Source organism: Aedes albopictus, chromosome 3 (genome assembly GCF_035046485.1).
Source record: "Aedes albopictus strain Foshan chromosome 3, AalbF5, whole genome shotgun sequence".
Lineage (NCBI taxonomy): Eukaryota > Metazoa > Arthropoda > Insecta > Diptera > Culicidae > Aedes > Aedes albopictus.
Window position 1 is genome coordinate 137750165 of NC_085138.1, and position 13463 is coordinate 137763627.

A 13463-nucleotide genomic window follows, 5' to 3' on the forward strand; every position below is an offset into this window, starting at 1 on the left:
TGAACAATAAATTTGAAGCAGCTTATGCAGCAACTTTAGAAGAAAATGTTGAAAAAAATTCCGGAAACAATTGTTAAAAATAAAATTTTTGAAGAAATTTAATTATGAAGTATTTCATCAACTTTAGAAAAGACTTATGGAAAGAATTCACTGAAATCTTCAAGAAACTCCTGGAAAATTTTCGGAAAAATCCGGAAGCTATTCTAGGAGAAATTCTTGGAAACGATGAATGAGGAATTCCTGAAGTAACTTCAGGGCAGTTCCAAAGGCAAAACTAAGAGGAGTTCTTGGAGGCGTTTCAAGAGAATTCATTCTAGAAAAACTACTCAAACGTTTTTCTCAACCATACTAATGAATCTAAGTTGAACTCCACGAAGAGCAATAGATTATAAATTTTGACCCTTACACAAGTTCTGAACAGTTCAGATTTTTCATAAATATCCCTTTCGTGACGGAGCGCAAAAAAGTGAAATTTCCATACAAATTGCTCAACTTTGGCTCTCCAGAACAATTAGATTTCCCAAAAAAGCAACAATTATTTTCCCTCATTCGAAAGAACTACTCTTTATCTTTCGATTTCTAGCTTCCACTACCTAGATAAATCGGAAATAAAAAATATATGACAGATAAAACTTTTTCATGTTTTACAGTTTTTGTCCACTTTTTGTTTACCTGGTTGTGGTAAATTTCACAGGCAATGTAAACAAAAGTTTGTTTACACACAAACAAGTATAAGTAATGGCTGAATTATTGAAACAGTTTATATCACATAAAACAAAGTATAAACAGATGAATAAAATATGCAAAACTGTTACCGCTCAACAGCACAATTGTGCTGGTTCGTCACGAAAGGGATATGCTTTAGAATTGTTATTTTTGTTATTTTTGTGCATCGATGTTTTATGCGGCCCGCAGGTCGATCCAGAATTGCAAATTTGGCCCGCGGTATCCTCCAGCCTGAGCACCACTGAGTGGTTAAGACTATGGATCGCCAATCCGGAGAATGCGGGTTCGATTCTCGTTCTGGTCGGGAAAATTTTCTCGACTCGCTGGACATAGTATATCATTGTGCTTGCCTCACAATATCCCAACTAACATTTATTGCGAATTTAAACGTCAACAAAGCGTCCTTAATATGGCTTGATGCTGAGTTACTGTGTTGTACATATGGACGGAAGCTTCTATGCTAGCCCCCTAGCCCTATACCAGTGAATCTGGCGAACTTAATCAGCTTGTACATGCTGTGCGATCAGCTTCTATGCCACCTAGTCATAGCTATTTTCTCGGCTCCTATGTAACCACTAACCACAGACAAACATACGTCTCACTCTACTCACTTCCCATCGTTTCACTTTTTAACGGATTGTTCAAATATTCTGCAGTTCGCAAATCTCTCGCTCATGGCGCTCGCATCGTTTTCGTTCTCGTTTGACATTTGCTCACTACCGCCATCTACTCAGTGGTTTTGCGAACCACAGTGTTATTAGCATTGGGCGATTATGCTTTCGTGACGATGATTTCTATCACATTTTGTTCAAAGTGATACGTCTGTTTGTCTGTGCACTAACTGAATAACATCTTGAGAAGGCGCTTTTTCAGCCTTTTCGCAGTTGTTAAATAATAGTTTTACGGCATCCCCAAATTAAACGATTAAATATAATTAGGTTATGGATACCGTGATGCAATACATGTGGAACTGGAATTATCATTTTTAAAATTGAATAATTAAAGTACTTGCCGCTACTTGGAATCGAACTCCCGATCTCCGTATCCACTGGTCCCGATGATGTCCTCGCTGCTACACTGCTATATATAAATAACATAGAAAATAGCCTGTTTTGTTTTACTCCAGACAAGGCTTCATAATTGTGCCACAAGAAACCTTACCCAACTTCATCTTGCTGTAAAAGCTTGTGAAACGTCAAACGCAATAATGTTTACATTGAACAAGCTGTGTGGTTGCGCCAACAGATTCTTCTTCACAGCTTCTAGCTGAAAGAGTGTTCTTTAAACGGCTACGAAGCGCTGCTGTTTTGTGTTTTGGCAACATTACAAAACGTACAGTATAAAAGCAGCTGTTGTAGTAGCTGGGACTCTTACTCGATTTGCACATCTTCCGGCAAATCTTCCGGCATTGAATTAAAGTGCAATAAAAGCAACCCAAATAATTTCACAGCACATACATGGATAGCTGTAAAGAATTTGTGTAGTAGCTATATATCCCGCTTGAAGTTTGTTTTGACAATAATGTTTATGTCCGACAAGCCGTGTTGGTAAACCAACAGTTTCTTTATTACAGCTTCTAGCCGTAATGAAATCGCATAACGGCCTTTAAAGCGCTGCTGGTTTGGCGATTTGTCAGTATAATGAATTGTACTGTATAATAGCAGCTGTTTTGTTAGTGGGGACTCCTATTCGATGTGTTCAAGTTTTCACATCTTCCGGGAAATCTCCCGGAGTTGGAATAGGGTGGAATAAAGGCAGCCCCAGTGACAAGTAATGGATTTCTGAAAACCGAGTTTGGTAGCTGTATGGTGCTTGTTTCGCAGTCGTGTATTAGCTTATGATTTATATTTGACTAGCTTTCCTTTTTTTCAGCAATGACTGCTTTTACTCGATGGTTACACAACAGAAATTATTAATTCAAACTGAAGCTTATAGCGCTGAAAATGTTAGTTGGGATACTAATTCATGCAATGGCTGGCAAAGAAAGCCGTCCAATTAATAACTGTGAATGTGCTCAAAGAACACTAAGTTGGAGAGAAGCAGACCAAGTTCCAGTGGGAACGTCGAGCCATATAGAAGAAGAAGAAATCAAAAAACAACCTTTAAAGAAATGCTTGAAGACTTTCTTATGAAATCTTTGAGAGGAGGACTTTAAGAAAAATCGTTTGAAGGATTGCAAAAAGAACGCTTGAAGAAATTTCTAAAAAAAATCTTGAATGAATTCCTAAAGTATTTCTCAGGAAAACTATGCTGAAGGGATCATGTGGGGTGGGCCCAAAAGAATTATTATTATTATTATTGTTTATTTTAACTTGAAATTTAGAAAGAGGGAAAAAAGCCCAAAAGAATTGTTTTTGGAAATCTTTAGGAAATCCTTTATGGAATTCTTGGGAATATTATTGCAGGAATTTCTTTAGAATTGTTTGGAAGAGTTCCCAAAACAATCGTTGGAGCAACTTTCGATGGAATTTGTTATGAAGTCCATGAAATAGCTCCTAGATGATTCGCAATATATATCCACAGGAAGATTTCTTGAAGAAGTTTCTCACGAAATACTTAAAAAACCCTTGATGAAATCGTTATAAAAACTTCTTCGAGGCATCGAGAAGAAAATCTGGAAGAACAATTGGTGTTACCACTGAATAAATCTTTAAAGGTATCCTGATGAAAACCTTGAAAGAATATTAGGACGATTTTATTGAAAGAATTCCAGTAGAATTTCTTAGACAAATTTCTGTGAAAATTCTTGAAAGAATTCTAACACTTTTTATTAGAATTTTTGAAGTAATATTCAGAACAATTCCTAAATCCTTGGAATGATTATTGGAGTAATTTCTAAAGCATTTCTAGTTAAAAGGATTCTCTTGAGGGATTTTCATTGATTTTTTTTTTGAGGAATTTGTGTTATAATCTTCGGAAAAAAATCTTGCAGGAGTATTTTGAAAATACATAACGAAATTCTTGGAGAAATACTTGACTTTCTTGCGATATATTTGGAAGATCTCCGGAAGAAAACCATGGAAGAATGTTTGAAGAAATTCTAGAAGGGGCCACTCTTCCAAGTGGAATTTTTGGAGGAATTCCTGGAGAAATCCTTGAAGGCATTCCTGGAGGAATCCTTGGGAGAATCGTTGAAGAAATTCGTGGAGAAATTCCTGGATCAAATCCTGGAGGAATGCCTGGAGGAATTCCTAGAGGTATTCCTGTGGGAATTGCTGGAGGAAGCCATGATGAAATTCCTGGGGGAATTCTTGATATAATTACTGGATACATTTCTAGAGAAATCTCTAGAGGAATTCTGGGAGATTTCTATTATTTTTTCTATTTCTGAAAAAATCCCTTGAGAAAGTCCTGAAGAAATTCAAAGCGGAATTTCTGAAGGAATCCCTGGGGGAATCCTTGAAGAAATTTGTGAAGAAATCCCTGGAGGAATCTCTAGAGGAATACCTGGATGAATCCCTGAAAAATTGCTGTATGTATTCCTGGAGAATTTCCTGGAAGAATTGCTTTTAGAGGATTTGCTGGAAGAATCCTATAGATGAACTTCTGGAGGAATCCCTGGGAAAATCCCTGAAGAAATTCGAGGAGAAATAACTAGAGGAATCCTTGAAGCAATTCATGAAGGAATCTCAGGTAAAATTCCTGAAGAACTGCCTGGAGGAATCCCTGAAAAATTCCTGAAAGTATTCCTGGAGAATTTCCTGCAAGAATTTCTGAAAAAAAACAGAAAATTTTCTGGAGAAATTCCTGACCTAATTTCTGAAAGATATCCAGGGCAATTCCTGGATAAATTTCTAGAGAAATTGCTGGAGGAATTTTTGAAGAAATTCTTGGGGTAATTACTGGAGCATTTCCTGGAGGAGTTCCTTTGGGAATTGCTGGAGGAATCCTTGAAGGAATCTTTGGAGAAATGCTTGCAACAATAACCGGATGAATTTCTGGGAGAATCTCTAGAGAAACCCTGTGAGAAATTTCTGAAAAATCCCCTGAGAAATACCTGGAGGAATTTCTAGAGAAATTTCTGGTGCAATTTCTAGAGAAATACCTGGAGGAATTTCTAGAGAAGTTTCTGGTGGAATTCCTGGTAGATATACTAGAGGAATGCTTGTAGGAATTACTAAAAGCATCTCCAGAGGAACTTCTGGAGAAATCCCCAGAGGAATTTCTAGAAGAATCTCTAGATGAACTCCTAGAGAAATTTTCAGAGAAATCCTTGAAAAAAAATCCTAAAGGAATTAACAGTCCCTGGAGAAAGTGCTGAATTAATTGCTGAAGGAGTTCCTTAAAGAACACAAGGAAGAATTGCTGAAGGAATTCTAAGAAGAGTTCCTGGGAGGCTCTATGGAGGAATTTTCAAAATAAGTTGTTCCAGAAAGAAACACAGAAGGAATTCCCGAGTTATGCCCTGCAGAAATTATTGGAGGAATCCCTGGAGGATATCCTAGAGGAATGCCTGTAGGGATTAACGGAGGAATCTCTAGAAACACTCCTGGAGTCTCTAGAAGAATTCTTGGAGGAATATCTGGAGGATTCTCTAGAGGCATTTCTGAAGAAAATCCTGGAATAATTCCCGGTGCAATATCAGAAGAAATTCGTGGAGGAATCCCTTGGGAAATTCCTGAAAGAATCCCAGGAATAATTCCAGAGGAAATTGCAGATGGAATCCTTGCAAAAATCCTGAAGGAATTCTAAGAAGAGTTCGCGGAGGAACTCTTTGAGGAATCTCTGTAGCAGTTCCTGAAGGAATCCCGGAAACAGTTCCTAAAGGTAACTACTCCTAAGGAAATCCCTAAACAGTCCCTGGAAGAAGAACTGGATTAATTTCTGAGAATTCCAAGAGGAACTCCTGAAGCAATTCTAAAAAGTGTTCCTAGGGGAATCCTTGGAGGACTTTTTTTTAAACAATCCCTAGAGTTGTTCCTGAAAGAAACACAGAAGTTCCCGGTGAAACTCTGGAGGAAAACCTGGAGGAATTCCTAGAGAAATCCCATGAGGAATCCCGGAAGCAACCCCATGAGGAATTCCTTTGGAAATCCCAGGAAAGTGTTGTTAACAAATTCCTGGGAGAGTTTCTGTAGGAAAAAAATATGAAGGAATCCATGTCTGCAATAATTTTTGGACGAATTATTGTTGGAATTTTTGTATGGACTCCCAAAAGAATGTATTGTACAATGTTTTAAGGAACTCCTGGATTATTTTTTAGTCAATCTCTGGTAAAATTTCCTGCAAGGGATTCTGGAAGATATTCCTACTGAAATGTTTCGGATTATTTCCAAATTGAATTATTGGAGCAATCTCTAGTAGAATTCTTGAATGGAGAAATCCCTGAAGAAATCTCGGAAGGAACACTTGCAAACATACCTGAAAGAATTTCTGTTGACATTTCTTTGGGAAATTCCTGGAGGAATCTTCGAAAAAAAAAATATTGGAACAATCACTGGAGGAACCTCTATAGATATCCCAGAAGAAATTCCCGGAGGAATGTCTGGTGAAACCCATAAAGGAATTCTTGAAAAATTCTCTGGAGCAATCCATGATGGATTCACTGACGGAAGCTATGGACAAATTCCAGGAGGAATTCGTCGATGCAGAAGTATCTGTGAATCATGGAATCATGGGAGGAATTCTTGAAGCATTTCTTGGAACAAAGCCCGAAACAATCACTACCCGCACCTTGCAAGGTGTCCATGGGAGAATTCACGAAGGAGAAACTTCTGGAGAAGTCCCTTGTGGAATTGCTGAAAGAATCCCTGAAGAAGTTCCTGAATAAATGCATAAAGGGATTTCTAAAGGTGTCCTTGAAAAGATTCGTAAAGAAATCCCAGGTATTTTGCTCTTAGAATGACGTTTGTTTGAATTGAATACTAGAGAAAATTTGTGTAGCCGTTAGCGTTGGGCAATTTTGAATAGATGTTCGCAACATCGATGTTTTTGTTTTGATTAATCGATTTTTTGAATCGATGTTGAAACCCCACAAAATCGACCGAATCGATATTTTACATTCGATTTTTCTTTCGATTCAAAAGTATGAAATTGTAATTTTTCTTCAGAATGCTATATCATCTTTAGACAAAGAGTCGTAAAATCATTGGTGTAGCTAGAATTTTTTCTGGATGAGGCCCGATATTTGAATATGCAAATAGGCATTGCAGTTTTGAGGAACTAAATGACTGTTTCAGAATTGTTTCTAGTTTCGTAAACTAGGGTGCCTGTACCAGTTATCGCACTACCTAAGAAAAACTATTTCTACAAAAATAAGAAGAAGACTGACGAATGTAAACAATAAGTCAAATGATTGATTTGTTTCAATACTTTACAGGAAAAATATAAAAACGGAGCCAAAACGACTTTTAGTATTTATTACGGCGTGTGCCAATGATAGGAACCCTGTACCAGTTATGGACACATTTGTTAATTTGGGTTCCACTTCGCACTATTTACATGCATTCCTTATGGGAGTTGCCATAACTGGTACACTATGGCGAAATAGGGTGCAAGGAGGCCGAAAAGTTAAGGAAAATGATTTATTTCTACCATAATTTGAGCAAATTGTGAAGTTTGAATGATTGCAATCATCTTTTGTGATCGTGATCTGTTGTTCACGATTTTTTTCTTGTTGATTTGTATCTTTAAAGGTTGAAAATCGACTATGGCGAATTTGAGGTACTATAGCCATAACTGGTACACTGAACCTATATGAGTTTGAACAATTCCTCCAGGATTTTTTCCATAGCTTGCTGCAGTGGTTCTAACTTGAATTTCTCCACAGATTCCTTTAATAGTTCATCTAGAGATTCTACCAGACATTTCTACGGGGATATGTCCTGAGATATCTTTAAAGGTTCCTCCAGTGATTGTTCGAGTGCTATTTTCGAGATTTCTTTCAGGAGTTTCTTCAGAGATCCATTGAGATATTCAGAGATTTCTTCAAGGATTTTTACATATATTCCTTCCAGAATTCCACTGGAGATTGCTGCAATAATGCCATTTGGAATTATTCGAAGTATTTCTGCAAGAATGTCTTCCAGAAGTTGTTCGAGAAAATTTTACTAGAGATTTTTCCTTTAAAAAATCCGTTAGTATTCCTTCAACAATTCGTCCAGAAATTACTGCAGACATGGATTTCTTCAATTTATTATCCAGGGATTCCTACAGAAATTCTTACAGAAATTCGCTAAGAAAGCTCTCGTGAGGTTTCCTAAGGAATTCCTCAAGGGATTGCTTCCAAGATTCATCATGGGGTTTCTTCACGAATTTCTCCAAGATTCCTCCAGGGATTCACCTTGGAAATCCTTCTGTGATTCTTTCGGGAACAACTGCCAGGATTATTTTGAAAATGCCTCCGAGAACTCTTCTTGGGATCCCTTCAGGAATTCCTCCTGGAATTCTTCCAGAAACTCCTCCAAGAAGTAATCCAGGAATAGGCTGACCAGATTTGTCCCGTTTAAATACGGGACGCATGCTGGAAACTCAACAAAAAATAAATCAATGGCAAAAAACAGCATTGGATGTTAAAAATAATGGTACTTCAGCCGGAAAGAACGAATCAATCAGGTAAAAACATAACAATGTTCCAGTGGCGAGGACATAATTTTTTGATATGTTTTATAACAACATTTCTTCTTTTGAATGCGGGCAAAAGATATTTTTTATGTTTGCCGCAACCCATCATAACACCTTTTGTAAAAACTATGATTTTTTAAGAAAAACGCCTGTAACTTTTGAACCAAAAGAGATAACGACCATCTCAGCACACGAAACGGAGCGCCTTCAAATGCCCTACAAATGTTTCTTGAGCGACTTTGATGAAAAATCGAAACTGAAAAAGTTGACGCCAGAAAACCGGTTTTTCTTGAACCACCCTAAGCTTATTCAGAAAAATACCTCTGGATCGGTCAATTTTAAAGTTACATAAAAAGTGTCTTCAGCAAACTTGCTCAAAATTGATAGATCTACAACTTTCCCGAAGAAAATTTTACAGTTATTCTTGCAAATAAAAAAATTTGGTTACCAATTTCTTTGAAAATATGAACCACCCTAATTTTCATGCACATTTTAAAGAGGGCCTTATTATTAGGGACAACTTTGTAGAAGACCATTTTGTCTAAAAACTCATTTGAAGGCATTGAATGCATCTTTCTTCGTAAATCTGGTTCGTGGACCACTGTGCATTCTTTTAATTTTTACGCGTTTCGTGGGACAAGGATCAAAAGCGAATCTAGTCAAAATTTGAATACCTAAGCGTATGACTTCTGTAAGAATTGAGTTTGAAGTCCGAACAGCTTGACCGTACGATGCGAATTGATATATACTTGTTTGCATTCCTACTTTGCACTCTGTTGGTACATACGCACTGTGTTGATACGATCAAACAAACAATACTTACGCTTTGCTAACTTCGTCCAATTGAAACTGGATAAAATCCTTGTTTTCGTCCGAATCTGCCTCGAGTTCCTTTTCCCAGCTGAGGCAGCACTCGACAGCGCCATCCAAATTCCACGCTTTGGCCGATGGATTGTCGGTTGCCATTTGCTGCAGTTCAAGCTGAAGCAAATAGGGAAAGGTTAATTCTACAATTCAAAGAATTGCGTAGAAAGCTACTTACTAGCATTTCCTTGAAAGTTTTGGCCATCTGCCAAAACTTGGGATGCGCGTAGCTCTGCATAAAACTCTGCGCCGCAAATTGGACGTGCTGCCGGAGCTGTTGTTGGAAAATTTGCAGCTGAAAGCTCGTGAAACCCGTTTGGCCCTCGTGGTATGTTACAGTCACCGGCACCAGGCTGTGCGTGAAGCGATACCTTCGTTCCGACGGTGGCACTGGAGTCCGGTCCGTTTGGGGAACCGTAAAAGTCTTCGACGGTATGTAGTACTTGTAGAAGCTGGACTCATCCGGCGTTGCTATCTGGAGGAAGAAGTTACCGCTTAGAGTGAGGCTTTTCGGGGCATCGGCCAGCTGTTGCGAATTGTTGGCACTGGAATAACTAGTTTGTGCTATTGCCGATTGGTCAATAAACGAAGAACTAGATTGCAAAATGGAATTTCCAGGACTGGTGCTAATAACTGTCCAGGTTGAACCATTAGTTTGAGAGCCTGGAGTTATGAAAACTATCCGCCTTTCTGTGGGTTGGACAGTTGGAGTAGTAGGCTGCGGCACAGGCGCCAGCGCAGTGCTGTTCAGACTAGTTTCGCCTACTTCGGAAATCACCGCAGACTGTTGCGGAACAGGAGCTACGATTTGTACATTGCCTTCTACGGATGGTATAGCAGCCGTGTACAATTGTACACTAGGTACTCCACATTCTGGACCACTCGCTTGCACGTCTGCAGTGGCTGGCAACAAAGCAGGTGTCACAAGAACTACACGATTTTCTGCAAGGGGTGCCACAGGGGTGGACACCGTTTCTGGTTGGAATACGGAGTTATTGACGATTCGTTCGGGACTAACAGAACGCTCCTTCACCGGACTAGACAATTTTGGCTGTGGGGTGTTCAGCACAGACGACTGCCCTGTGTCTTCAACTTCTTGGGATAGCTGATCTTGATCCTGACTGCTGGGAGCTTCAATTGCCCCACCAGGAACCAAAGTATTATTTGGTGTAGCATCATTGAGGAAAGACTCGTCAATAATTCCGCTCATTTCCAGCAGTTCCGAAACCAGTTCGTTGAGCTCTTTCCTGGAGACCTTGACTTCGCGAAGCTCCTCAGCGTCAACTGGTACTTGATCAGCCGCCACGTACTCCGGATCGGTGTCATCGTCGTCTTCAGCGTGGTTGGCTGTGAGGGATATGGGAATATATCAGTAGGACTACCACCTCGTTCTATCCTACATATTGTACAATACTCACGCAACGGCTTGGTGAACTCGCTCAGAAACTCCTTCCAGACGTGATCCATGTCGCAGTCGAAATCGTACATATCGGTCGTAATGTCCGGCGGGAAGAACGTCGACTCGATGGTTTCGATGGCCGTCGTCTGCAGACACAGCTTCGATCGGGTCCGCCGGGCAATGTTCTCCTGCTCCTGTTCGGAGCAGTAACTGTCGTTACGTATCCGCGGCACCTTGAACAGTCCATCCCTGCTGTACAAGGTGGACTCTTCTTCCGTTTCCGTGCCGCCTGGGGTTGACGGTGCGATCGGCGTCCGCGGTTGCGAATCGATGTCCGATATAGTTGTGTTGGGGTCATCATCGGAGGGAATATCATCCTCCGTAGGTTGATACTCCTCGTCGTCATCGTCGGAACCGAGCTCTTCTCGAATTAGCGCAGCCACTTCTTCGTTTGCTATCGGCGCTTTCAAAGGAACTATCGGAAGCGGTGGCTTATTCAGCTGCTTGGCTTTCAACCGGGTTAGCTTGACCTGAGCTGCAGTGGAGTCTTCTTCTTCATCGTCACCTTCCATGCCATCTTTGACCGGGACGGGGTGGGTATTCGCTTCCCGGACTTCTTCTTCCTCCTGTAACAAACTTTTTATGAACTCGATTCACTACTAGTTATCCTATCCACAAACCTTCAATTTCACCGTTGCCAGAATGTGCTCATTCAGGACCAGCTTCTTCAGGATCTTCTTAATGCTTTCCTGGGACATGTTGTTACTAACGGCCACCCGCTGGATTGTTTCCTCCAGAGTTTGATCCTCGACATCGCTGCTGGAACTGCTGGACCGTGGCCGGCGACGTTTCTTCCTCGTCGAGGGTGGCCGCTTGTCGGGGCTGGTCTTTTTGGGAGTTATCGGCCGAGAGGATCTTGTGGTCCGACCGCCGCCCGTGCTGGTGCTCGGTAGATCGATGATCAGTTCGCGTTCGCTGGACGAATCGCTCCTGACGGCGGCTACCGGTGGCGTGCGGGTTGATTTACGTTTTCTTTTTTCCGATGACATTTCGGTCACTGGTATTTGCTGTTAGATTTGTATTGAAATACATTTAATACGCGAAATTTACGTTAACTTCGAAACAAGAACACTTTTTGATTTTTTTTTTTCAGACAAAAACTAGATTTTTGTTTACGTTTTGGATGAGTGGATGACAGTTTCGATGCGGTTTCGCTATAGACTTGCGTTAAGTTAGGCACTAAAAAACCCAGGCACTAAAATTTTTTCCTACCTTAGCGACATCTACGTGCGGATCCAAGAAGAAATTTGCCAGGCACTAAAAACCAAGCACTAAAATATGAGTGAAATATTTCAATTTTTTGTGCCTCGGGTGGTTAATCGAAAACAACGTAACGAAAATGGCATGTGTGAAGCTAGCAACTAAAATTGAGGTGGCAAAATCTGGAGTTTTTCGTGCCTCACCAAAATCAAAAGTCGCTAAAGAAGTCGCCGTTGCGATTGCTTCTTGTTTTTCTTGGCATAGTAACATCCCAACTGGAACAAAACCTGCTACTCAGCTACTCGCATTGTTCTATGTAAGACCACTTCACGGTAATGGCTGTAATTTTTAAGTTTCTGCTACACTGAAATAAATTTGAAAAATGTATGAGTCTTTTTCGCCCATATAGCCGAGGCGGTAAACGCACGGGTATTCAGCATGACCATGCTGAGGGTGACGGGTTCGATTCCCGGTCGGTCCAGGATCTTTTCGTAAAGGAAATTTCCTTGACTTCCTTGGGCATAGAGTATCTTCGTGCCTGCCACACGATATACACATGCAAAATGGTCATTCTTCATTACACCAACTAAGCTAGCCATGAAAATGTTTGACAATTCACAGGTCATTTTGACAGACCACACTAATGCACGAAAAAGACAGATAATATATTCTACTTTATCGGTCTTTTTGCCGTTCTTTTCATGCTCATGTTACATCTGTCAAAATGACCTGAGAATTGTCAGTCATTTTGAGGTTAGGTTCGTTGGTGTAATAAAGAATTGGCAGAGGAAGCTCTCAGTTAATAACTGTGGAAGTGCTCATAGAACACTAAGCTGAGAAGCAGGCTTTGTCCCAGGTGGACGTTACGCCAAGAAGAGAGAGAGATGAGTCTTTTTCGCATATTCATAGTTATACACTAAAGCTTTGGAGAAACTCTTTGAAAAATAAAATAAATTTTTAAACATAAAAAAGTTCCGCAAACTATTTTTATCTCATAGTAGACTTTCTAAGCTATCATTTGCGGGGTAACATGAATGCCGGAACGTAAAATTTTTGTACTCTTAAGACTTTTTCGCATATTCATAGTTATACCCCAAAACTTTGGAGAAACTCTTTGAAAAATAAAATAAATTTTTAAACAAAAATAAGTTTTGCCAAACCATTTCTATCTTATAGTAGACATTCTCAGCTATCGTTTGCGGGGTAACATGAATACCGGAACGTACAATTTTTGTACTCTTAAGACTTTTTCGCATATTCATAGTTATACCCCAAAACTTTGGAGAAACTCTTTGAAAAATAAAATAAATTTTTAAACAAAAATAAAATTCGCCAAACCATTTCTATGTTGTGGTAGACATTCTCAGCTATCGTTTGCGGGGTAACATGAATACCGGAACGTAAAAATGTTGTATTCTTAGGACTCTTTCGCATAATCATAGTTATACACTAACACTTTTTTTAGAAACTCTTTGAAAAATTAAATATTTTTTAAAGCAAAAATAAGTTCCGCCAAACCATTTCTATCTTGTAGTAGACATTTTCAGCTATTGTTTGCGGGATAACATGAATGCCGGAACGTAAAATTTTTGTACTCTTAAGACTTTTTCGCATATTCATAGTTATACCCCAAAACTTTGGAGAAACTCTT

The 13463-nt window shown here is 39.6% G+C and overlaps 1 protein-coding gene across 3 annotated transcripts in view; it reads right to left on the reverse strand.

Moving 5' to 3' along the window:
• Positions 1 to 11747, reverse strand: part of LOC109401056 (GON-4-like protein) — a 42739-nt gene extending 30992 nt beyond the window's left edge. Inside the window, exons 1-4 of one of the 3 annotated variants that reach the window (XM_029879471.2) lie at positions 11233 to 11746; positions 10572 to 11178; positions 9332 to 10500; positions 9113 to 9270 (exon numbers count right to left, since the gene is read on the reverse strand). In XM_029879471.2, coding sequence (XP_029735331.2) covers positions 9113 to 9270; positions 9332 to 10500; positions 10572 to 11178; positions 11233 to 11601 — 2303 coding nt within the window. In that variant the 5' untranslated portion in view covers positions 11602 to 11746. Of the gene's footprint in view, positions 1 to 9112; positions 9271 to 9331; positions 10501 to 10571; positions 11179 to 11232 lie in introns of all 3 variants that reach the window. The other 2 variants (XM_062860952.1, XM_062860953.1) reach the window with 2 other exon arrangements.
• Between the last annotated feature and the right edge of the window lie 1716 nt (positions 11748 to 13463).